The 26,856-nt window shown below is 41.2% G+C and overlaps 1 protein-coding gene across 3 annotated transcripts; it reads right to left on the bottom strand.

Annotated features, from left to right (window-relative positions):
- Positions 1 to 4,760: 4,760 nt before the first annotated feature.
- On the bottom strand, positions 4,761 to 25,565 carry MTMR6 (myotubularin related protein 6). Of its 3 annotated transcripts, XM_069602284.1 has the most exons (15): positions 25,122 to 25,281; positions 21,438 to 21,554; positions 19,853 to 20,015; positions 18,246 to 18,403; positions 17,941 to 18,069; positions 16,294 to 16,428; positions 15,519 to 15,632; positions 14,090 to 14,222; positions 13,221 to 13,330; positions 12,689 to 12,814; positions 10,157 to 10,206; positions 9,523 to 9,723; positions 9,021 to 9,152; positions 8,793 to 8,919; positions 4,761 to 6,940 (listed from the first exon to the last, which is right to left on the bottom strand). In XM_069602284.1, exons 1-15 carry the CDS (start codon positions 25,143 to 25,145, stop codon positions 6,680 to 6,682), a joined length of 1,980 nt encoding a protein of 659 aa, XP_069458385.1. In that variant the 5' UTR covers positions 25,146 to 25,281; the 3' UTR covers positions 4,761 to 6,679. The 3 variants fall into 3 exon arrangements, with proteins under 3 accessions (XP_069458385.1, XP_069458382.1, XP_069458383.1); XM_069602281.1 differs by lacking the exon at positions 15,519 to 15,632 and having other exon boundaries at positions 25,122 to 25,565; XM_069602282.1 differs by lacking the exon at positions 15,519 to 15,632 and having other exon boundaries at positions 4,761 to 7,561.
- Between the last annotated feature and the right edge of the window lie 1,291 nt (positions 25,566 to 26,856).

Raw genomic sequence — 26,856 nt, 5'->3', positions numbered from 1 at the left:
GCTGCCAGGAGGCTGCCCTTGGAGCACATTTCCAAGGCCTTCCAAGTGGAAGCTGCCACACGGCATAAGGGTTGGAGCCGAGCTGAAACATCCCTGCTATGATCCTATATTCTCATTAGCTGGTATCAATATTCAAATTTTAAAATCCTAATTCACTGCCAAGCTCTGTAAGATACTAAAATATTTAGATTAAATACTCTGCTAGAATTATGAAGAAGGGAAGAGAAAGCATATTAAGAAATAGTCATCCTAGCAAATAGGGGAAATGACAGCCTAGCTGAAAATTAAAAAGTATCATTCTTGGTATGCATCAATATTTTAACATGATTCTGTTTAATTCCTTTTAATGCCATTTGAAACTAAAAAGAAATGACCCTAAAAAGGCTGGGGCTATATCTCTATCCACCCACACAATCAATAAAGCTCTCCTGTCCAACTGCTGGGAGCCTGGCCATGTGCCCTGAGCTGCGGATAGAAAGAGGAAGATGCCCAGTCATTGAGAGGCTTGCGGTCCAGGATCAAGGGCGCTAGGAGCTGCTCTTCCTGTTCTGTTCCGTCCCCACAGGCTCTGTGTGCTCGGGTTTTAAAAGCAATGGTCTTTAATATACGTCCATCTAATGGGGAAGTTATACAGACAAGAATCTTGTTTCCTTCCTAGTCATAAGTGCAATCTGCCTCCGCGGTCTCTACTTATGCATCTCCCTTCAATCGTAAAACCCCTTAAGTTTGATTTCTGCCTGTACTTTAAGGAGGCTTACATTAGTTACATTAAGTGGTTGTGTTTTTTTTTCAGGGAAGGAGATACAAGGAGGATGGAAGGGCTGCAAAGAACAAGACCGAGGTGTATGTGAACACCTGGTGACGAGCAGTGTGCCTGACTCACCTCCCACAGACCTCACGCGAATAGAAGTGGAAGGAAGGCAGGCCAGTCTCCCTGCCCATCAACCCGTTCCCAGACTCCCTGAAGTTCTCTCTCCATCTACCCACTGCTCAGAAGCCCTCCCTCGCTCTGGCTCCCAAGAGCCTAAGACCCTGCACAAACCCCCTGCCTCACCTGCTATGGCTCTGCCCTAGCCCTCCTTTCCCCTCAGGTGCCAAGACTGCACGTCAGTTTCTGCCCGATGTCTGATAATTTCTAAAGACGGCATCATTGTACAAACTGAAGCCTCCAGGATTTACACCTATCTGCAGGAACTGTCTTGTGTACAAGCTTGCAGTTGGGTAATTATTTAACAACAGAGGGCAGGAAAATGATCAATTTAATCTGTGAACCTTTGGGAAAGTAAACAGAGGAACAGATTTTGGGCCGAGACCACCCCAGACAGCAGGCACGTGTGACTATCAAGCATGCATGATGTGGCAAGTCCAATACAATGATATCTTCCCCACACCTAAGATGTATATATATTTATACACAAATACACACATTTTAAACTATTTGGGTAAAAATAAAATAAAAAATTTGGGTAAAAATTAAATAATAAATCACTGTTTTGTGATCACACAATGAAATAACTGATTCAGGCAAATATCAACAGGTAGGTTGTTAGAGAATAGGATATCCATACCCTGCAGAGCATCTACTAAATCCAGAGGGGGAAAACGTACCTTTATGTTGGAGAGATCAACCAAGTGACCAAATTCAGCATCAGCACGGCTGACAGTCTGATGCTATACCCTCCAGAGGGATTCAATATGCAGTGCACAGCATCCTTCCTAAATTGCTTAATCTGAATCTCACTTTGTGCCTGCCTTACAGGAGGTACAGCCAACGGAGGAGCAAGCTGAACTACACCTGGGGGAATAGCTGGACAAATGCAGAGGGCAGAGTGGTACTTCACACCTGCTCTGGTTCAAAGCATCAATGCCAAGGGGCAAAGGTCAGGTAATGTCTGAGGTTGAGACAAAAGGGCTCCAGCCAAATGCACTACCACCTGAACCGTTACTGGACATGAGTACAAGCATCCTAAGTAAAAGGCAATCTGGGATGATGAGGAAGTGGTCTTCAGATGGAATCAGAATCGCTCCCTTCTTCAGTCAGTGGTTTCACCATTCCAGAAGGACCAGGTCATCTACAGTAACAAACAGCCCAAACTCTCAGTGGCTCAGAACAAAGGCCTCTCACTCTCACCCATGCAGCCACAAACATGGAAGTTTCAGAAGATGCTCCTCAATCTACTGCTCTCTGTACAAGAGCAATTCAGTTTTTCTTTCAGTAATGAGAGAGACAGCTTGAGGATCAGGGTAGGTGATTTAGGGCAGTGCTCCTCAGAGTGGGATTCTCCTACCATCTTGCATCGGAATCTCCAAAACATTTTAAAATACAAATGCTTTATTGCTATATAAATGTTTTTAACTCCACAGTCCCAACCCACACTTGCTGAATCAGGAGCTCATAGCCAGGAATTTAGAAGTCAACAAACTAGATTCTGAAAGTGGCTTTTAGTTACACATTCCACTATAAAATTCCCATTTTATAGATGTTGCAGTGCAAAAGGATATTCTGCTTGCTCAGTGATGAGTAGCATTAACATTATAAAAATAGCAGAAATTCATGTTTTTTTTTTTTTTTGTAAGATGTTCAGCGAAAAGTATATACTTTTTTGGAGATAATCAGTCATTCTAAATTACAGGCTTTTTTCTAGTATAGGTTCTTAAAGCTTATAGTGACCTTTTGGTTTTGTTTTTAATTTTTATTGGAGTACAGTTGATTTACAACGTTGTGTTAGTTTCTGCTGTACAGCAAAGTGATTCAGTTACACATATACATATATCCACTCATTTTTAGATTCTGTTCCCATACATGCGCATGTGTGCTAAGTTGCTTCAGGTATGTCCAACTCTTTGTGGCCTTATGGACTCTAGTCCGCAAGACTCCTCTGTCCATGGATTCTCCAGACGAGAATACTGGAGTGGGTTACCTTGCTGTCCTCCAAGGGATCTTCCTGACCCAGGGATCAAACATCTCTCTCATGTCTCCTACCTTGGCAGGAGGGTTCTTTACCACTAGTGCCACCTGGGAAGCCCCTTCCATCTAGGTAAAGGGACATATTTTTAAAAATAGGTTCTACATTTTACTTAGAATGTACATATTTAAGCAAGATATGCTAATGCCAACTGGATTACTACACAGAAGAGCCAACAATATAGCTCAAACCTGGGGAATGAAAACAGACCAGTGTCAGTAAGTCTGCAACTGCTCTGCAGAGCACTGCAGGTGACAGCAGGCATTTCGTCTGACTTGGGATGCCAGCTAGAAAACATCCAGTATTCCAAAGCTGACCTTCTGCACAAGGGGAAGAAGAGCAAACACCACTGGCTACACACCTACAGGAAGGCCAGTGTCCTGATCACTGACGCCACGTACTGGGCAGGGTGTGAAGCAGCAGGAAGCCTCAAGCATTGCCGGTGGGAATGCAGATTCCCACATGCAGAATGCAGAAATCCTTGCCGGTGGGAATGCAGATGCAGTACAGCCTCTCTGGAAGACCGACCTGCAGGTTCTTACAACACTGGGCGCACTCCTCCCTTATAAGCCAGCGGCCACGCTCCTCGATTCTCACCCGCACAGAAACCTGAAGACAGGTGCAGATGTTCACAGCAGCTTTACTCCTAACTGCCGAAATTTGGAAAGCAACCCAAATGTTCTACAGTAGGTGAATGGATAAATAACCTGTGGCCCATCCAGACGATGGAACGTTACTCAGTGCTAAAAAGAAATGAGCTACCAAGCCATGGAAAAAAGAAAACACACAAAACCTTACATGCACGTGGCTAAGTGAGCAACTCTGCAACCAGCCTGGAAGATTATGCGCTGTACGCCTCCTGCCGTGTGACATTCCGAAAACAGCGACACTACGGAGACAGTGAAAAGATGGGTGGTTGCTGAGTGTTGGGGGAGGCGGGGATGAATGGGCGGAGCACAGAGGATTTTTAGGGCAGTGAGACTGCTCTGTGTGACACTATAAAGGTCAATACACACATTTGTCCAAATCCACAGGATATGACACCGAGATGAACCCTAAGGTAAACTGTGGACTTGGGGTCATTATGACGTGTGTCTCATCAGTCCTAACAAATGTGCCATCTGGCGAGGATGCTGACGATGTAGGAAGCTGTGCATGTGTGGGGCACAGGGAATATAGAAGATCTCTGGACTTCCCCTCCAGTTCTGCTGTGAACCTAAAACTGCCCGAAAAGTAATGGTCTTAAAAAAAAAAAATTGAGGTTAACTACCCCCTGCCCTGTTACCCCGCCAAACAAACTGGAAAAATAAAAAAAAGGCCTTCCACCCATCTTTATTTAGTGAAGATTTCCCAAGCTACTTCTAGCCTAACCAACCTGCTGAAAACACCCTCATATAAACTCACACTCTTCTCTGTCAGGCACCTTCTTCTTCCTGATTACATGCAGGTCGGCCGCTGGGGAAGACCCTGCCCCTCAAAGGGACACACCCACTGGACACCACCTTCCATCGACGTTGAGAAGGGCGCAGTAAAATACTGATGTGACATCAGGAAGTGACAGGATACAGTGACATCGTCAACTGTATCTGCTGAACCCTTCAGCCCTCTATGCTTATTTTAAGTATTTTGGAAATGACTTCTATATATGTTATTATTTATCAACATTCACTTTTGAAAAGTGAAATGCTCAAACCTTGCACTATGATGAATATGTTATATGCAGGTCACTTTGACTAACTGAGGGAAAAAAGCCACCACAACTCGATCCCATTTGTTTAAAAAAAAAATTCAATGTAAAACATGAGCATTTTAATTACCTTTAAATAATATATGTAATAATGTACATGCTATACACTCCCAAACACACTGAACACAAATCCAATCTTATAAGACATATCCACAATCTACTTTTCACCAACACACACCCTGTAGGTCACTTAGGATGTTAACAGATTTCTCAGTCCACACATGAGCACATGAACATACATATATATGCCTCAAGTTAAAGATGAAGACAATAAACCAAAAAGCTGAAGATAGGAAGGGTGCTGTGGAAGATCCTAAAACCACAGTCAGCAACTGGAACCAGGTAACAAGGCACAACAGCTTCCCTTCTGTGGTCACAGAGATTAAGTTTCTCATCCCAGGGCTCAAATATGGAAATAGACTTGGCTAAATCACAGACTATACGTTACAGTGTGCTTCTATTACTGTTTAAAAACAAGTATTTTTCTTATTACATAATGCATTACAGAAAAGCACTGAAAAAATAGGATTAGATAAGCTCATACAATAAAGCCTGTTTTACCATTTGAAAAAGATATTTATGTTTAAAACCAATATAGCAGATGTAGGTGTAATAAAAAGCAGCAGAAGGGATCCTATGCAGATTTCCTAGTACCCCTGAATCACAGCTTGTGTCACCCATGTCGAATTTTCCATTTTAAAGCCAGCTGGGTGATACTGTCAATTGAAAGCAATTTTCTTTTATTTTTTCTTTTTCTTGTACTTTAATGATATGTACTAGTACAGAGAATAAACAGTTACCGTAACATGGCAAAATGACACTCTTCCTAGCATTGAGATTTTTTTATTAAACATTACCTTTGTGTTAATTTCCCTTTTTTCTCTTCTGTGAAAACAGAGAAGTAAAAAATGTGTCACAGGGAAAAACTCATGCAATCAAGCAAAATCTGAACTATCTGTACTCCCTTTTTTAAACCCAAAGATTCTTGAGTAACTTGAAAACTTATTCTAGGAAGAGCAATTCATTGAGAGATAAAACAGTTTGCAAATATACATATATGTACTATTCATTGTTTCTAATAACAATTTAGAGCTTCAGCTTTGTAAACTCACACAGTTATCCAAGGAATAAGGCCAACCACAAAATAAGAATCAATAGGGTGCAGTAATCTGTTCAGAAAAGACGGTCAAATGCGAGCACAAGAAACCAACAATCGAAGCTGTGAATAATAAGTCATGAAATGTATCACTAAACAAATAGTGACCAGAATTAAACTGCCAGTTTGGTTGTTTTGACTCTGGAAGTGGGACCAGTCACACCTGAGGTTGGCAGTGTCCCTTGACCATGTCTCTGTAGGGCCTGCAGCTCTTGCGGGTATGAGAGCAACCCCTCACAAACACAACCAGGCTGATCAAGCAAAACAAAACAAACCATTGCTCTCTCAGCTATAAAACCTTAGAAAGATGTAATGATTAATGAGTAAACTGAGGTTTTAAGGCTTTCTTAGAAATATTTTTCAGGGCACTTCAACAATAAATATCACTAATAGGCAACATTTGCAAACATTCATAGTTACATAATTGAAAGTACATGCCATGTCAATTATTAAGTGAGTCTTCTGGCAATCAAATTATACTTATGGAAAGCTATTCATGTTTGGCTGCAATTAACATGTAAATCATATAGACAGGTCACTTTACTAGTATACAGTACAAACTGTGTCTGGAGTACATTGGCCAATATATCACCTGCTTCTTACAGAAATGAAAGTCATTCATTCCTTGCTAGAAATGCAATTAAACTGACTTCTCTCACAAGAGCAGCTGTCACTCTGACTTCAACGATTAACCTATTAAACTCTAAGATCATTATTAAGCAAATTCCTCACGTCACGCACACAGACCACATTCACAATAACTGCACCGCAAGCAGCCAGAAAGCCCTCTCCAAAAAGCCCTCTTCGAGCCTAGCAGGTCATCCTGGCCACGCCATACTCCAGGCTGACCACTGCAGGCTCGGCTTTGGAAAACTCGTCTGCGTACTCGCTGTAGCGGTTATCTGCAGGGCTGCTGCCCTCTATAGTTCGAAGAACATCGTTCACAGGCAGCAGAGCCTGCTCCTTGAGACTCAGGGTGGCTTTGAGGGCGGGTGATTCAGGACGGACTGAATTTAACAATTCCTTGCTGAGAATTCCATCTGTTTGCTTATTTTTACGTTGCTTAATTTGCTAGAACAAAGTCAAATTTGAAAGAAATTATGAGCTGCACACCCCACATGTTCATATATACTAAATAAAAGCTAGAAAAAGATCCTACTTTTGCAAATGCTCTGTTTATGTACAATGCAAAATTAAATCTCAAAAAACTAAAATCTAGTATAGGTGAGACAGGAATGAGAATCTGAACTGTTCAGTTTTTGCAATGGAAAGTGTATATTTGAGAGAAGAGGGTCACTAGACCTTCATATTTGACAAGCACATACATTTCCTAGAAAGGATAAAAAGTTAGCATTTTATAATGTAAGAAACACGTATGAGACGGTCATCCTGAAACCCCAGCTGTACAATGTGACAAACACACTCTTTAGCTGAAGATCTGCTGGCCTGATGAGCTTTGTTTGTGGCGAGCCTGCACTGGTCTGTTACGTGAGCACAACAGGCGCTAGAACATGACAGAGTTTTTTATTTTAACAGATTTTAAAAGAATGCGTTGGCAGAGTTCACACTCCCCAGATCCTCGGAATGATCTCCAGATAACCTTCCTGTGCCACCTAAAACTGCGGCCTCTCCGACAGGTCACTCACGTGGTCATGGGCTCCTTATCTGAGAGCCGACCAGCAACAGCCCTGCCTGAAAGGCAGACAGGACAGTCTCACTGAGATATAGCAACTGGTTAGGCTTTTTTAAAACATGTACTTACTGATCCTTTTTGGCTACATATAATGGTAAAGAAATGTTTTAGGGTGGGGAAGGATTTCTTAAAAAAGATATTAAAAAAGGCGTAAGACAAAGACTGATGAATTTGACTATATTAAAATTCACAGTATCTGTATAAAAAACACCATCAAAAAAATGGAAAAAACAAAGACTGGACAAAGCCATTAGCAATATATTTAACTAAATAAGAATTAGTGTCCAATATATAAAGAATTCTTAGAAACTGGTAAGAAAAAGGCAAATACACCAACAGAACAATGAGTACAGGTTTGAACGGGCCATTCGCATGCAGAAAGGGAAAAACCAAATGGCCAACAAAAACATGAAAAGTCATCCAACTTCACCTGTTGTGATAGAAATCCAAAACTGCAAAGGACCGAAATGTCTAGTAGCTGAACTGACAGACTGTGCCATGTCATACAAGAGAGTATCAGGCAGTAGTTACTGAGAAAACAGATGAATTAAAGCTACATGGACCAACATGGACAAATTTAAGAACGATGCAGAGCGAGGAGAAGCATGAGAGTGTGACAGCCTTTATATAGTTTTAAAATATGTGGCTCCTGAAGTGGAGTGAAGGGATTGGGCATTTGTGTAGTTTGCTGCCCTTTATAGAAAACTGTTTTCTTCTGTGTTTTTTCAATACCTAATAAAAACAATATATTAAGCCAAATAAAAGCTTGTGATAAATTGTTTGTGGATACAAGCATATATAGAGAAAGTATAAAGACATGGGCAGGGGGGACCAACACCAGGCTCAGTGCAGTGAGGGCGGGTGGGAGGATGCAGCAGGGGCTCGCAGGCTCTGCAAACAGATCAGTAATGCTCCTTTTCTTCAGAGAGAAACAGGAAAGATCTGTATCAAATATGACAAATGCTAAAATCTCACAAAGCTAGGTGGTGAATACCCTAATATTCATTATATCTCTTTTTTTATATATACTTCAAATATTTCAATATATTTTAAAATTCAGAAAATGTGATTTGAACTAACCTTCTTTTCAAGACAAAGAAGATCTGATTTTGAAGCAACCATAGGTACTGGCGAGGTTTCTATATATATTGATTTACACTGAGCACAAATAAGGAAATAAACTAACTTAATATTCCAAATATATCACACAAGATGCTTCAGAATACTTACAGATTCTAAGTCCTTGATATCTTTCTCTAACTGCTTATTCTGCTCATTCATGTTCATAATTATATTAAATACAGACTGCCTAGGATGCAATGTTCGATCAAACTGGTGGTACATGTTTCTCCAAAACCTTTATGACAAAAACAGATAAAAAAATAGAAAAATTTTTTTCAACAAATTGTGTCTGAGAAAAATGGAGTATAATTAAGTATTTCAATAATGCCACCTTACTTAAAGTTGAAAGACACTGTATTTGGCTCCAGAACTGCCGATTTCTGAGACTGGGAACCGTAGAGAGGATTGAGGTACTTCTTCTGGTCGTCCAGAAGAAACGGCCACAGGGAGTACGTCTTCTCCTTCAACCTGATGTGATGAGAAAAACATGAAGACCTTTCCCAGAGACGCTGATACTCTCCTGTAAAGCAGGTAATCATTTCCCACATAGTTTCCCCTTTTTCTTTTAGCAACAGGTTAACCTCACCACTGAATTTTTCACACTTAGGTTATACATACTTGTCTGCACACACACCACACTTCAAAACAAATTTTTAACTATTAGCCGAGAGCATGAGCAGTGCTCAGAGTTTACTCAGCTGCAGAAATACAGACAGCAAAATATTCATGTTAAGACCCAGTTCTATATCACATCGTCAAGACCGTTTAAGTTCAACTATAAGTTAGACCTCAGCTAAATAGGAAAAAAAAAAAAGCCCATTTCAATCAACTGTCTTACTTGAGTTCTTCTCTTTCCTTCTGACAATTCCCAATAAAGTTTCCAAACTGGCATGAATGGATATGTTCATGGATCTGAAGAAGAAACGCTTCATTGAACTCGAAGGCTTGTGGAAACTGCTCAGTCAAATGCCACACACACTCCAAGAACTGAGTAAACACCGGCGAGACTTCCTTTGGGTCACCATCCAAATGGCCACACCTAACCCCCCAGAAAGTACAAGCTTTTGAAAATGCCACTGGAAGAGGTCAATTGTTTGGGTACTGTTAAATTTAAATACATATCCCCCCATCCAGAAAAAAAAAGTCCTAAAACATTGCTATATCGTCATCAAAAAAACCCCCCAAACCTGTCATGTTTCTATTGAAACAATTTATGAGTTTTTCAACCAGTTTTAAAGGATCTATTACATTCTAACCACTACAATCCAGACAAAAAGGAAGGTAATTAAACTGCCATGAGAATTAATAAATGTATGAGACTTGAAAAAAAAATGACAGAAAAAAAATTAAATCAGTTTTCATACAAAAACCTACACCACTCTCATTTCCCATCATGAAGAACCAGAACATTCTGGTCATCTAAACTAGTTCTATTAATTTTACAAAACACCTGAACGTACATTGTGACTCACCTCTCTGAAAACTTATGTCCAAAGGAGATCCAATCTTTTTCTATTAAAACCTTAATGAGAAAAAGTAAAATCCATTTTACAACTCCCTTCAATTCCTTTTTTGTTTAGAATGGATTCAATCCTGTTATCTTAAAAACGCATTATTTTTTAAACCTATGGTGGCAAATAAAACTGTTTAAATTATAGGCAAAAACCAGCAAGAACCTGAGTTATGCCTAACAGAAAATGAAAATCATTTATAAAAAGAAGTATAGTGGTCTTGTGACTTATTTTTTCTCAGTTGCATTTAAATACTATATTTTAAGTGGAAAGCATATTATAAAACACAACTGCATTTTGTATGAGTGATGATGATATACGTACAGAAAAAGGTTAGGAAAATGCAAACCAGGAGGTTACCAGTGGTTACTGGGTGGTAGACAGGGGTGGATGGTTTAAATCTTTTGGCTTACTGTACATCATTTCCATAATATTGATACTTTAAAAAAAAGAAAAAATAATGGTAAAGAAACCAATGAAAAGTTTATATTCAAATTCAAATGTTGATATCTAACGTCTTGAATGAACTCTGTATGTTTTCTCTATTACAACTCTACTAAAATAATAGGCTTCTAATTATTTCCAGTCTAATCTCAACAATATTATCTTTTTAGTATTTAACATACTTTCTAACTTCATTATATAATCACTAAGTATGTCCTTTTCGATGTCGAAGTTATCACTTTCAGCTCCTCTAACTTTGTCCTGAATCTCTCCAAGAGGCTACGCACTCGAGGATAAGGTGCAGACCCTGACGTCACAGTGCCCGGGCTCAGATCCCAGCTTTCCTACATTCACAGCCCGCAACTCCTGGCACCTGTTCTTCCGCCTGCAGCCCCGGACTTTACTGTGGGCTCCTTGCCACCCTTTGACACACCCACCTCTGAAACTTAACTCAGTACCCTTCTCACGAAACTCATTCCTCTGCTGTCCAGTGAAGAGCAGAATGGCACCATCCATCCTGCAACTGAGCCCTGAGCCTGCACACCATCCTAGGGGAGGACTCTTCTCTGGCACCACCTCCAGTCCCAGAACAGCTCTTATTCTGCTGTCTTGACCTCCCCGGAGGTGGACCTGGCACCCACCCCCTCCATCCGTCTGCGTGGCACTGCCTTAGCTCTGCCCTCTTTTCTCCCTAAGCCATCCTAACAGTTTTCAGCAAGTCTCCTAGCCTCCATCCCCACCCCTCTGCATTCAAGACATCAAACCATTTTTTAAAAAACAGTTCTGAGCACGTTACTCTTCCTGCATTTAACGGCTCTCACCACCCAGCGAGGGTGAAGTCCAGATGCCACACTTTTCTTCCTCAGGCCTGCAACCCACTCTGCTCTCCTGCACTAGGCCCACCCCTCACACAGCCTGCAGGCCCCTGCAGGAGCCACGCTTTAGTTCTCACTGGTCCTTGGTCTGGGAGGTTCTCACGTAGGCGCTGGTCACTGCTTGAGTTCATCTGGACATCAAGACAATGAAAGCGAAACACGGCCAAGGAAACATCTTGTCTCACATGCTGGAGGCAAGTGGAACTGCACTTTATCAGCGGTACTTCCACTTGGCCTGTCCCCAATTCAATATGTTGGCGCCACAAACACAACAGTTCTGAAAGGGGTCTGGGAGTGTCCAACCTTCCCCTGCTAAGCTGGCACTGTGTGGAGTAATTCTAAACCAAGGAAAACTGTCCACCAGCTCTTCATTTATATACCTGCCCTGAGTTTAGATGAAAGTTTGAAAACATGAGTTAATTTGATCATATGTTAAAAAGGCAAACAAAACTCAGGAGCCAGGGCTTTAGGGCCACAAAACAAAATCTGTCCAACTAGAAACTGTCTTTTCAGATTTAAAACAAGCTTCCTAATGTGTACTTAGGCTTCCCTAGTAGCTTAGAAGGTAAAGAATCTGCCTGCAATGCAGGAGACATGAGTTCAATCCCTAGGTCGGGAAGATCCCCTGGAGAAGGGAATGGGAACCCACTCCAGTGTTCTTGCCTGAAGAATCCCACAGACAGAGAAGCCTTGTGGGCTACAGTTCATGAGGTTGCAAAGAGTCAGACAAGACTGAGCAACTAACACTTAACACTTAACGTGTACCTAAGACTGAGAAATGAAGGTGTGTTAAATACAAAGTTTCCCCTGGAATACAGTTTGTAAGTATTCTTATCTATGTCTTGTCTTACTACATTATTTACATTTGTTAGATTAAAAATGAGGGAGAAATGCTGAATACTTCTATTGCAATACTTTGGCCGGGAAAAAAAAAGTTTAAAACTTTTTGTCAAAGAGATGGCACAAGCGGAAATTCTTCTAACCCAGGGTTTCTCAGCCTTAGCACTGCGGACATTGGGCCAGGTACCCCTCTGTTGAAGGGCTGTCCTGTGCATTACAGGACATTACCAGCTGGCCCTCCACCAGCTGGAGCCCAGGTGTACCCTGCTCTTTAGACGTAAACATCAAAATGACTCCTGCTTGTCTCCACTGGCCTGGCCAAGCAAGCCCTTACCATGAACCCTCTGATCGTCCTGTAGTAGGGATCCAGCAGGAGAGAGCCCAGGGAGCAGACCTGTGAGGTCCTGTCCCAGCCGTCAGAGCAGTGCACCAGCACACTCGCGCTCTCAGCCTCGATTGCCTGAAAAGACAGACCACACACTTCGATTCTACCAGGACTCATTTCAGGTAAGTCAGTAAGTTCTACTCACTCAAAAACCAGATTAGCAGATATGCATTATGAAGAAGAGTTAGGGTTGCAGTGATAATGCTATCAGAGCATATTCTCCAAAAAACAAGACAAAACACAAAACAAACAAAAAACACAGACAAGAACACCATTTCAAAGCGCTAGGGAATTTCTTTTGAAGCTCCTACATTAACTGCTATATGATATTTTCAAAGCTCCAATTAAAGTAAATCTCACTACAGAGATAGAATGTAGTAACAGCGATCTGACTGTGAAGGATATGAGCACCCCACAGAATGAACCTGTTCCTTCCCAACCATGGAAAGACCACGATCGAATATGAGTGATGAAACGTTACTTTGGCTAAGAAGATCGCAGCGTCCATCACAGCTTTGATGTGGCGAAGCCATCCTGAGCTCTCCAGACCAGAGTAGAAATCATTGACAGAAAGCCCTTTGGTACCGTTGACTGCAAGGGGAGAGACAGTCCAGTTAGGAAGGAGCCTGAGTCCCCACTTCTATTCAACAGCCCCCACAGGGAGCCAGCCAGAGAAGAAGACAAAAAAACAGGCTAGACTCTTCATACGTGGAGACATGCTATTAAAAGCTCATTAATGGATTTGGGGGTACATTTTTCTGTCATTCCTTGTGTTTTGAAAAGAAAAAGTTCCAAAGTCCCTTTAAAAAAAATCTGCAACACAAGTGTTTAATTAAAAATAGTCTGATATTTTAATTTTTAAAATTCCATATCAGGACTGGAAAGATAGCTTAATATTTAAATAAAACATTGTTATATATTAAATCTTCATGGTACTGATTGATGAAAATATCTAAACAATAGCAATTTTTTGTAAAACCATTAGAATTATACTGCCTAATACATATAGTAACCACTACTGAAATATCACTATTAAACACCTGAAATGTGAGTATTCCAAACTAAGATGTGTTGCAAGTGTAAAAAACACCCTAGCCAATTTCTCGGACTTAAAGATTCTGAAAAAACCAAAACATATTATTACTAATTTTTTTTACTGATTACATATTAGCATAATGTTTTAAATATATTAGCTTAATTATATTATTAAAATTTATTTCAATTGTTCTTTTTACATGTCTGAAAGTAACTACTAGAAAATTTTTAAGCATGTAACTTTAAATTTTATACTGTGACCAGCATTATGTTTCTGTTGGACAAAGCTGCCTAGAAGGCATGCAATAATCGTACCTTCCAATAATTTCTGAAGGCTGGACCGCATGACATGGATATTTTCAATTCCAACAAACTGAAATCTAATATTAGAATAGTTGTCTTCATTTTCATAACCTTTTCCAGCTGCTCTGTTGGCCATTGCATTCAGCTAAAATTTTAAATTTTAGAAATTTAGAGACAAATTGCCTTTCTCTTTTAACTTAATTTACCAAATATCATGAAAACACTAAATAAACCACCTTATAGCCACCAGAGTTTAAAGGAAGTCATCAAGACTGAATGTGCTACCATTTTTTAATAATCGAAAAGTATCATCTATATTATTCAAAGTACACACTTGCTATATAAGGATCAGATAAGAAATTCCCTACGCATAATTCATGAAACTGAATCACATGTGTATTTAGTTAGTGTTCCATATGTTTGTAATATTTCAAAATTTATAAAAGAATTATCTCCCATCTAAACACTACACGATTCAGTGTTAAGCAGAGCTGTTACAGAATGAACTTTCAGACTCACTTCAGAACAAGCCTGGAATACCTGATCACTCAGAAAGGCACAGGGACCCTGAAGCACAGCTGAAACATAGGTCAGGTCACTTGGGATCAGACTACACAGTACACCCCACAGTATGCAATGAGATAGCCTGATACAGCTCCAAGAACTGGGCCCAAAACAACCTCATTTCTAAGGAGAAAAGACCGCCTATGGGCCCATGGTCTTAGGTTATTAGATCAAATGCTCTCAGAAGTTAATATCTGGCATGTTTAATTCTTTCAGACTATGTTATGACATTTGTCAATAGTCTCAAGGAGCTGGATGAAACAGAACCTAAACTGGAAGAAAAAACTGCTTTTCTTGCAGTGGACTGGGGCTCAAGTTGGTAAGAAGTACAGTTACATTGTCTACCGATTCACTGGTCATTTGGGATCTATGATAACTAAGGCAAGACTTAAGATATTTTAAAAATGCTTCCACATTATTACTACTTGGGTTTAACTAGTAAAACACAACAATCAAATAAAGATATACATTTTTTTGCATGTAGACATCAATTATATAAGAGATATTAGGGCCTGAGAAACAAATCACCCTCAGACCTCATGTTCAGAAAGTCTTAAATTACAGTCATCCTTTATATCTAATATTACCTAAAAATAGTGCTATGCAATTAACCCACTCAAATTATACTAGGAAGTAAACCAAAATGTTTCTTACAAGAGATAACACCAACACTCTTAACTTCTAAGAAAGTCTTTTTGTTAAACAAAGATTATCAAACTGTCAACCTCTAACTTTTAATACTTAATTTACACAAATTACTCATATCTTCTTTTTCTCCATTATCTTTTGTAAAATTGCATAATGATGAGAATTACTTCTAAAACAGCTACGATTCCTTTCAACAAAGCTGCCTAAAATTGTGTTTTGAATCGCTCACTCGCTTTTTCTCATCGCTTTCTCTTATTTTCTCATCATTCCAGATTTTTGAAGAAATCCTCACTATAATTCTGCCAATGTCCTTTTGTGTAGCCCACCAGCTCTGCACACGATGCTACAATAAAAATTAAAAGTAATGTTAGCTATTACTTTTGAGGATTTTAATTATTTTAGTTTCAGGATCCTACATGAACTGGTTGTTTTACTGCATTGACAAAAGGAAAAAGGGATTCGGACATTTGTCCCAAAGACAAAAATTTATCCTGACATGATAGATACCTAACAGAACAATTGTTTATTGTTCACTAGTTCAATGTTCAACGTTCAACTAGTTCACTAGTTCAATTCTCTTGTTCAATGTTTCTTAAGTTAGCTCACTATCTATTTTCCTTATTTTCTTGAATATTCCATATTAAGAAACATCATTTTAACACCAAGTGTTTTGCCAATTAAAAATTTGATGAAAAAAAAAATCAGTGACAATTTCTAATTTTCAGAACATACTTCACAATAACATAATGCTGATATACCATCTAGAGCTCCCAATATAAAATTCAGCTTTCCTAAACTTGTACATCTATCAGAAGACATAAAAAATCACAACCTGGGTTACTGGGAACTGGGTCTCCTAAGCTGGTGTCCTGTAAAAGATTGATTTTCTTAGCCTCAGTTCATTTAAAACTAGGATTCAGCATGTTCAACAGGGACACAGCGCCCGGCTCCCACTAACTGAATCAGCAGAGACAGTGAACTGCCAGGCTGTACTGGACACATACTCTGGGTCTGGTGTCCATGACGTACATGTAGCGGTTGGCTGGGTTGGCCTTACTGATGGCCTGAAGTAAGTGTTCATCTTCGAGGCACCGGGCACTGAACCCTGACAGTGGCTGACTACAGCGACAAATGGCAGCCTAGTCATAGAAAGAGAGAAAGCAGGTTATCCAGAGAAGTTGAAAACATGCTTAAAAGAAAAAACCCATGGTTAAAATCAAATGTGCAATCTGTTTAAAAGCTGACAAGACGATTAGATTTCCTGGTGGCTCAGATGGTAAAGAATCTGCCTGCAATGCAGGGACCTAGGTTCGATATGTGTGTTGGGGAGATCCCCTTGAGACAGAAATGGCAACCCACTTCAGTGTTCTTGCCTGGAGAAGTCCACAGACAGAGGAGCCTGGGTTGCAGTCCAAAATGACTGAGTGATTATTACTTTCACTTTCAACTTGGAAATCCTATTTGTATTAAATACCTTCTAATATTTTGACGTTTACCTAAGTTTTCTCAATATTAAGAAATCTGAATACCTCCTTACTCAAGAGTTTGATGGAAAAAAAAAAAAACAACTCTTTGGTCCTAAGAAGTAACAAACTGTTTGATTCCCTATCAGGTAACCTAACCAGATATTTGCATTCTGTGCTCTGGGTTACAAGATTCTTTCAAGTTCAAGTAACTGATATAGTCAATAAATGTAGAACAGAATTTTTAAAAATAGCAACACTTGAACGTTTACTTTCCAAAGTCATTCCAATATCTAATTAGAAATCACTGATGTTTATATATAATGAGACTTATGAGAAAAATAAGTTTCAATTCAAATTTGGTTAAAATACAGTCAATCTAAGAGGGCAAAAATATCTATAATAAGCCATGTGTGTATGGCAATCCACTCCAGTACTCTTGCCTGGAAAATCCCATGGATGGAGGAGCCTGGTAGGCTACAGTCCATGGGGTCTCAAAGAGTCGGACATGACTGAGTGACTTCACTTCACTTCAAAGTCTTAAAAAAGATTTCTAAGATTTATACCCATATACTTTTTCTCCAATCTCATTCTTATTAACTCCAACTTGACCCTACCCAAACATTACAATTATAGTATCATGAAGGAAAAAAGTACACGTAAATTCACATTCACACAGTTTAAACTCACACACAAAATAAAATCATGGAAACGTAAGAAAATATTAGAAGAAAATAAGGATTGCCTGAAGATACAGACCTATTTTCTGTATTTGTTAACCTGGGCACTGAATATATATTTTCAGCCCAGTTTTCCCATTTAAAAAATGTACACAAACATGGGTGTGTCAAACAAAGGCTATAATGAGAGTGATAAAACCCCTATGACTTTTCTGTGAAAAGTTGAGAAGGAACTTCTGTTTGAAGCTTTACTTTTTACCTCTTGCTCCCATCTAAAGCCCAATTAAACTTCTAATAAAGGTGAGGCGAGGAAGACAACAAGTATGAAAGTTTCCATATTCCAGGATAATTTTGTTTCAAAACTTCAGAAATGTAATCAAGGGAAGGTCAGCACTTCTTTGTCAGCAACACTGATGGTGCCCTCTAAGTGGAGAGATGGGTATTCTTTTGGACACCTAGACCTGTAGAGGACTCGTACCCCACTAATAAGGGCAGAGCAGCTCCTTACCTCCTTACTCTGGTGGTAGTAGGAGAGAACGGGAAACCTCCCCTTGCTCCGGAACTTGGAACTACCAACAATTATTGGTTTGCTTGCTATTCTCGGCACATACAGTTCTCTGGGGTAAGTTTCACAAATCTGTAAAAATCAAACAAAACACAACGATTCTACTCACAGTTCTAGGACCAGGTTAAAAATCACCTTTAAACACCTCTAAAATTCACTAAACGCAAGAACAATAAAAGTTACTGCTGTGACGGTCTCCAACTCCAGTACCTCGTACTCTGAGTACCTCCGGAGAGGGAGATGGGTACCTTGTAGTCTCGGTTGGCGTCAGACAGCTGCCAGTTGGAATTGGGCACTCCCATTCTCTTATACTCCTCGGCGAGGTCAATGAGCTCCCATCCCCGCAGTCTTTCAGCATCGTTTTGTTTGGGATTATAAGAGAATGCATAGAGATCTTCGTATTTTGCTACAGTATACAAAACACATGAATGTTAAGAGGCAACTTTTAGGACTAAGGACACTACAAATGAGAGTAACTTTTCAGTTTTCTCTCTCTATTTAAAAAATCTTCAAAGAGACGGCTAACATCTGAACATACTACAACTTAACACCTCAGTTCTTTGAAATGGATGATTATATCTAAAGGCACACATATTGATCTGAGATCCAGTTTATAAAACCAGCAAGAGCTAGTAAACAATACACACTCAGTCGCTCATTCGGGCCTGACTCTTTGTGACTTCATGGACTGTAGTTTGCATTAAATACTACACTGCAATACTTCCTTTTTCTAAAAGTAAAATTTTAAAGATACAAGGAGACATTCCCCACATGAGATGTGAACTGGAAGCTCAGTGTGCACTTAGTGGAAAGCTAGAGGTGGCATACAGAACCAGAGGCTGTACACACCCCACCACGGGACAGTGTGGACCCAAACTGGCAAAGGCTGTGTAGGGCCCTAGAGACCACCTACTCCTGAACATGGCCAAGCCCCAAAGTCACAGGGCCATCCCTGCTGTAAGACATGGCTGCCCTGGGGACACTGGGATCAATGGCATAGGCTTCCAGGGCTGGGAGAGGGCAGTGAGCATGGACCTACTCCCAGACCGCTGCCACCCAGGTGTTCCACACAAAGGAACATTCAGGAATTGGTGTGCTTGACCTCTAGGAGAGCATGATTCCAGCATGTCCTGGAAGGAAGCCTGCAGACCCCAGGGGCGTAAGCAGTGATGTGTGTCACAGCCTCACTGCCACCTCTGCTAAGAGGTCATGCCCTCAGGCTCCACTCCCATGGATTAAATGTACTAACCCCACTGCTATCAGAGGAGGCTGACTACCCTTAACTTAACTGGGAATCAATTTCCAAGTCATTTCTCTCAGTTGTGAGAGACCCACTTTAAAAAAAAAAAATCTGCGCTTCAGGTGATCAACAGATGTTAAAAACATCCACATAAATCTACCGTTTTTCAGTGGTTTTAAGTGTTTCACTCTTTCCTTATTATCATCCCTTCTTTCAGCTTCCCTGGTGGCCCAGTGGTAAAGAATCTGCCTGCCAAAGTTGGAGACCCAGGTGCGATCCCTAGGTCGGGAATATCCCCTGGATGAGGGCATGGTGACTCGCTCCATTATTCTTGCCTGGAGAATCCCGTGGACAGAGGAACCTGGCGAACTACAGTCCATGAAGTCACAAAGACTCAGGCCCGAATAAGCGACTGAACAACAACAATACGTTCTTTGGAAACCAGTCTTATAATTCAGAAGTTTCTAACTATCTATAGCCCAAATTTTTTGGAATAGAGTGCACATGACCTTAAGAGTAACTTAAAGTGCAAAATAACAATAATGAGATACTGAAAAAGCAGCTTAGAGAATCCATGTCAATTGAGAAGTAAGCTTTGGTCCTGAAGAACAGCACCTTGCTTTGACAGCTGCAGCAGAGAGTTGTAAATATCATGGCAGTCTCTCTCTCTCGGAACAATGAAGTGCACGGTCCGGAAGTTCTTGCACTGGATCACCAGGGGGCACCCGGAGGTCGTCAGAGCGAGCTTCTCCACCGAGGCAATATGGTGGTGCAGTATCTACAGCGCAAGAAAACATTCGCTCATCATCAAACTAAAGCTCTTAAACGACCAAATGCCCCCGCCAGAAACATGCTGAATACCTCCCCACCACTGCACCTATTCCACACACAATCATAGCTTGAGAACAGGACCTCAGAAGCATCTTTGCACCCTGCCCCCTTCTCTCCATCTCCACGGTCATAGCCCTAGGTGCAATGTCCCCACTGTTGCCACCTGAGCTACTGTAAAGAGCCTCCGCAGGCTCTCTCCACAGCCACTCTTGACCTTCTCTAAGCCATCTTCTACAAGGCAGAGGAGTGACCGTTGAAAAGCAATTAAACAGTTGACATATGACACAGCAATGCCACTCCTGGGCACATACCCAGACAAAACTACAATTCAAAAAGATACATGCACTTTATGTTCACAGCAGCACTGTTCACCACAGCCACGACATGGAAACCGCCTAAATGTCCACTGACAGATGAGGGGATAAAGATATGCATATATGCAATGCAATATTCCTCAGCCATAAGAAAGAACAAAATAATGCCATTTGCAGCAACACAGATAGACCTAAAGACTATCATACTAAGGAAGCCAAAAACAGAAAGGCAAATACCATATGCTATTTACCTGTGGAATCTAAAATACGATAAAAATCAACATATCTACAAAACAAAAAAAGGCTCACAGACATAGAAAACAAACTTGTGTTTGCCAAGGGGGCAGAGAGGTAGGGGTGGAAAGGAGTGGGAGTTTGGAATTAGCAGATGCAAACTATTACATATAGGATGGATAAACAAGGTCCCACTGTACAGCATGGGGAACTATATTCAATATCCTGTAACAAATCATAATGGAAAAGAATATATGTATGTATGTAAACATAAAGCTGAGTAACTGTGGATGACAGAAAAAAACAAAACCTTGTAAATCAACAATACTTCAAAATAATTTTTAAAGATAAAATAAATTAAAAAATAAAAGGCGATTACAAAAACACTAGACTTGCTGCTGTCTAGTCATGCTATTCCCCATTCCCCTAGCCCCGCTTCAAGTCCAAGTCCCCTCGCATCCCTGAGTTCTGGTGATGACAGCCGTCTTTCGGCTCCTCCGGACACATCAAGCTCCTTCACACAACGCTGCGCTGCCCCAACCTGCTGGGATGAGGCAGCTCTAACTCTTCACCTGGGAACTTCGCGTGCGGGAACTTTCTGGCCTTCGCTTGCAATTCACCACTGAGAAAGAATGCCACTCACTCCAGTGACACCACTGTTTTATTTAAAGAGGAGGGCAGATGTAATCATGTGACTATGAAATTTCCTCAGTTAAGACAGCCAGCCAAAAGGAGCATTTCTTTGCACATGTTCAGAGAAAGCATGGTGTGAGCCCACGACTATCATTACAGTGACGAGCGCAGCAACAGGCCCTTCTCACCCAGGTTTCTTTCTGATGAGCATCTATGAACAGCAGATGCGTGGCTGTGAGATACAGTGTTCCGGTTAACGACTTGTTGCTGGTACTGAACCGGTCAAGTAACTTCACTTGCTCAACCTGAAAAAGAGAAAGTGTTATTTCTCATTACAAAGTCATATAAATTCTTTTTCTTTTTATCTCAGTACTTAAATGTACAGTTTCAAACTGTTTCCTCCTTCTGTTCAAAAAGATGAGATTACTGTAGGTTGAAAATTAAATTTTACCTATCTTGGATAATATATAAGCCACCAACAACATTGGTATTACTTACAGCAACAAATACAGCCTGTAGAGAAAAACTCTGTAAGAATTTTAACATAAATATGAAAGGGAATCAGGAAGGAGGGGTGTGGTATCAATATGCATAAACATTTTTCATATCCAAGAGTCAATGTATTTTGTACGTTGGCAAGTCAAGAAACAAGTAAGGTTATTATCCAGGGTTAGGAAAGTAAACTACCACTGCTCACGACCATTTCTTCCTTAAATAAAAATCTAACTTTATTATGCCACACACTTCTCATCAAAACATAAACATGTTTAAAACAATGGGATCAACTACTGCTGACTCCTCCTTAACTGTGTGAGGCTCGGCTGAAAAAAGACACTCTGGTCAGCCAACAGTGATACCTGGATATAAAGCTCATCTGTCTTATTTCCTGCAGCAATTAAAGCAAAGTGCTCTAACGAAAAGAGAACTAACGCATATGCATGGAAACAAAGGTTATTATAAATTATCAATGCTACTCAAGCAAATGATCTGTATCTTCAGTAATAACCTTTGCACATGCATTTACAAAAAAATGGGGGCACGTAGCAAGCTAAGAAGAAAGCATCACTTTTGAAATAACTTAATTTGAGCCTCAATGGGATCAGATTTTCAAGGGCTAGTCCATTCTTTAAACAGCTCTAGGAAGTGGTCTTTCATACACAGAGCACCAAGGAAAATCCTCTCATTCCATTCTGTAACGTTCCATTCACAACAAGCAGCACAACACCATTTGGCATCAACAAATGATGTCAGCCAAAGCACTGGGGCCTGGCGGGGGAGAAAAGGATGCATAAAAAAGGACTGTCTCCGCACAGCTCCCTCTGTTTCAGGCAAGACTCCCATTAGGGCAAAGTTAGAGCTCAAAGTGAGAGACAGCTGCTAAGCTGCTCACAAATACAGCACTTTCAGAAATGCAAATTCAGACTTGACGTCTTTATTGACACTATACAGTTAGTAAGCCAAATGTGACCGAAACAGGATAACATACCTGATCCTAAATTTTAGAACTATAAAGCCATCTAATTAGTAGTCAGGTAAAACACTTTATCTGATACATCTCTGGTTAGTAAGCAATAATTTTTAAAATGACTAAAACAGTACAAAAGACAATACTATTTATTTACTTATGTCAAGAAGAAGTTTGGGGAAGAAAAAGCTCTTAGAATTATTAAGATTTCTGAATTAATACTAATACATTTGAACAAACAGACTGAAAGCAGAGAGGCAATGGAAAAGCCACTGTGTAGTTTGTGGGTGAGACAGCTTTGAGGGAAATCCTGGCTCTACCTCTCACAGGCTAACTGGGAAGGTCGCTTAAACTCTTGAAGCTGATTTCCTCCTCATCCATAAATGGAGATAATGTTCCCAAGAGCAGCAGTAAAAGATCAATGATGATTTTGTATAAATTAACATATTTGGGAAATGTAAATATTGTGAAATCACATTGTAGAGCTGGCTATTCTGACATACCCTTGCTCAATAACAGATAATTATCACTTCTCAAATACAGTCAGTCTGAACAACACAGAACAAATCACTAGTTATACAGTTACTACTGACAGTCAACTCTTGATCGCGACTAAACTACACAGATCAAAACAGCTAAATAAACTGAAAGCAATTCATTTTTAGTTTTCAAATACTTACAGTTACTTTTGCAGCAAATTAACTGTCCAGGTGAAGGCTATGTGTAATAGAAACAAAAAGTTGGAAACAAAAAATAGAAACAAAAATCTTTTAGGAATAAACTATAATTTAGGAGGATATCCAGTCCACCAAGCAACTCTCAGAATGTCTGCCCAGCTCACTGCTGTGGGCCCGACACGTAACAGTACCTAGGAAATAACTGTTTAACTGCAGTTCACTCGCAGGCACTTGAGAGAGCAGGAGTGGTCTAAAGCTATAAAAATAACCCAAAGAAATAAAGGAGCACACTTGAAAAGTAATGTCAATAAGAAATTAGTCAGAAATCTTTTAGGTTTTAAAAATTCATAAAAAGACCTTACTAAACCACCAGTATGGGTCCACTGTGAAAACATAAGACAAAATTAAAAAATTAAAGTCCATCAACTGGTAGTTATGAAAGTCATGGGCAAGAAGCTTAAGAGCATGAGGGCTGCTACAACCATAGAAATAGAAACAAAGATATATAGTCATCATAAATTTCAGGTGAAAAGATTTAAAATAAGCCGAGGGATCCTAAACATTTTCTAACATTCTGTCCCCTCTAACCAATCCTGAGGAGTAGGGTTTGCTCTTATTGCTTCAATTCAGTTCACTCTTTACTATTTTTTCATTGTGTGCTCCACAATGTGGCCAGAGGGATGAAAGATGCAATGAAGAGTGCAACTAGGCACAGAAGAAGTCATGGTGCACACAGCTACTACCTCACACACAGGTGGAACCTGGAAACCAGGACAAGACCCTGGTCTGAGTGTACGCTAGTCCTCTTCTCCACCTCTGCACCTTCTGCTACTTTGCCTCATTACTTAGGCACCCTTCTGTCTTCAAACTTTAAGTGGCAGTAACTTGAATTCCAGAGTTACTTTATCTTTCCTCTCTTAAACATACAAAGAGAAATTTTTTTTCCAATGGGATTACTTTTTAGCATCTTTAATTGTATTAGATACAGCATGTCCCATGTTTTTCTTTCTTTTTTTTTTTTAAAGCTTTAATATAAATCCGCCTTAGGAAGGTTTGTGAAACATTTTAATGATATCCATCTCACATTCTCCCTGGGATAGATGAAGAAGACGGATGTCTGCTCTTTTCCCTACAGGAGCTGTAACTTGAGGATGAGCCACAACTGACTGACGGCTTCGGCAAAACCCGGAGGGAGAGTCAAGGCTCACAGGAGGTCCATGTCCCGATTTTGTTAAAGGCTCCGTGTGGGCCATTCAATGCTTCTGATAGCGATTTGTTTTCCCTTCCCCCGCCCTAAGTTGAAGATGAACTTCACTGCCGACGGTCAAGCAAGTCGCCGATATTCTGATGTCACTCCCTTCCGTTTTCACAGCTGTCCCAGGATCACAACCCTAGTGAGTGCCCTTCACACACAACACTGAAGCGAGGGGTTTCTTGAGTTCAGCTGCACAGCGTTTCCCTCAGACACGTTAAGACGTGGGGTCACACTCCCCTTCTCCGGACCTCGTCTGTGCAGCTGACTGGATCCTAAAGACCCTGGAGCGTGAAGCGGAGCCGGAAACCGCCACCCCCGGGAAAGTGAGGTGGAGCAGGTAATCGAGAGGAGGCCGCTGGCCCCTCGGGACTGACTGCAGGCCCCCGGCGCCCAACGCCTGACGGAAAACCCGCCCAGGCGGCCCGGCCCGCTGGGCCCTCCGCCGCTCAGCCGCGCCCAGCCGCTGTGCACCCACCTTGGTCGTACGGATGTGTTCCATCCCGACGAGGCGCCCACCTGCCGCCGCCGCAGCACGGTGAAGAGGAGGACCCCCGAGCCGGCGCGCACCACCGCCGGCCCGCCGCACCCGCCGCGCATGCGCTGCCCACCCGCCGTCTCCTGGAAACACTTCCGCAAACCCCGGAGCGCCGAAAGGGCGCGGCGCGGCGCGCAGAGCGGCAGCAGACTCTCCCCGGGCCCTCGGCGGGACGCACGGCTCCCCCTGCCGGTGCAGGCTCTCCGATCACCCGGAGAGCGTGGTCCTCTCCATGGCAACTGGCCCGCGCTTCTACCCCGTGGACTAGGCAGTGGGGACCCACCGTGCAGAGCATTCGGTGGGTGACGGAGAGACGGGGAGTCCCTGGAGCCCCTTTACCATATCAGGGGACGGCACCAAATCTCCATACTTCCGCTTTTGTCTGAGCTGCAGCTCTTTCACGAGAATCGCAGTTCAGTTCAGTCGATCAGTCGTGTCCGACTCTTTGCGATCCCATGGACTGCAGCACGCCAGCCCTCCCTGTCCATCACCAACTCCTGGAGTTTACTCAAACTCGTGTCCATTGAGTTGGTGATGCCATCCGACCATCTCATCTCATCTCGTCCCCTTCTCCCGCCTTCAATCTTTCCCAGCATCAGGGTCTTTGCAAATAAGTCAGCTCTTCGCATCAGGTGGCCGAAGTATTGGAGTTTCAGCTGCAGCATCAGTCCTTCCAATGAATATTCAGGACTGATCTCCTTTAGGATGGACTTGTTGGATCTCCTTGAACTCCAAGGGACTCTCAAGAGTCTTCTCCAACACCACAGTTCAAAAGCATCAATTCTTTGGCGCTCAGCTTTCTCTGTAGCCCAACTCTCATATCCATACATGAATACTGGAAAAACTATAGCTTTGACTAGACGGGCCTTTGCTGGCAAAGTAATGTCTCTGTTTTTCAATATACTGCCTAGGTTTGTCATAGCTTTTCTTCCAAGGAGCAAGCATCTTTTAATTTCATGGCTGCAGTCACCATCTTCAGTGATTTTGGAGCCCCCCCCAAAATAAAATCTCTCACTGTTTCCATTATTTCCCCATCTATTTGCTGTGAAGTGATGGGACTGGATGCCATGATCTTCGTTTTCTGAATGTTGAGCTTTAAGCCAACATTTTCACTCTTCTCTTTCACTTTCATCAAGAGGCTCTTTAGTTCCTCTTCACTTTCTGCCATAACAGTGGTGTCATCTGCATATCTGAGGTTATTGATATTTCTCCTGGCAATCTTGGTTCCAGCTTGTGCTTCACCCAGCCTGGCATTTTGCATGTTGTACCCTGCATATAAGTTAAATAAGCAGGGTAACAATATGCAGCCTTGATGTACTCCTTTCCCGATTTGGAAGCAGTGTGTTGTTCTATGTTCAGTTCTAACTGTTGCTTCTTGACCTGCATATAGGTTTCTCAGGAGGCAGGTAAGGTGGTCTGGTATTCCCACCTCTTTAAGAATTTTCCAGTTTGTTGTGACCCACACAGTCAAAGGCTTTGGCGTAGCCAATAAAACGGAAGTAGATGAGTCTAGGTTAAGGAAATAATCAGATGTATTTTATGTAGTCTTATCTGAATCCAGCACAATCTCCAGTATTATGGGATTGCGATGTAAAGCGTGGTATCTCCACAGTTTAATATCATCATCTCTTAAAAACTATGTGATGAGTCCAAGCAAGTAAAAACGTTTCTCTGT

This window comes from Ovis canadensis, chromosome 10, assembly GCF_042477335.2.
Source record: "Ovis canadensis isolate MfBH-ARS-UI-01 breed Bighorn chromosome 10, ARS-UI_OviCan_v2, whole genome shotgun sequence".
Lineage (NCBI taxonomy): Eukaryota > Metazoa > Chordata > Mammalia > Artiodactyla > Bovidae > Ovis > Ovis canadensis.
This window is presented reverse-complemented; position numbering and strand designations above follow the sequence as displayed.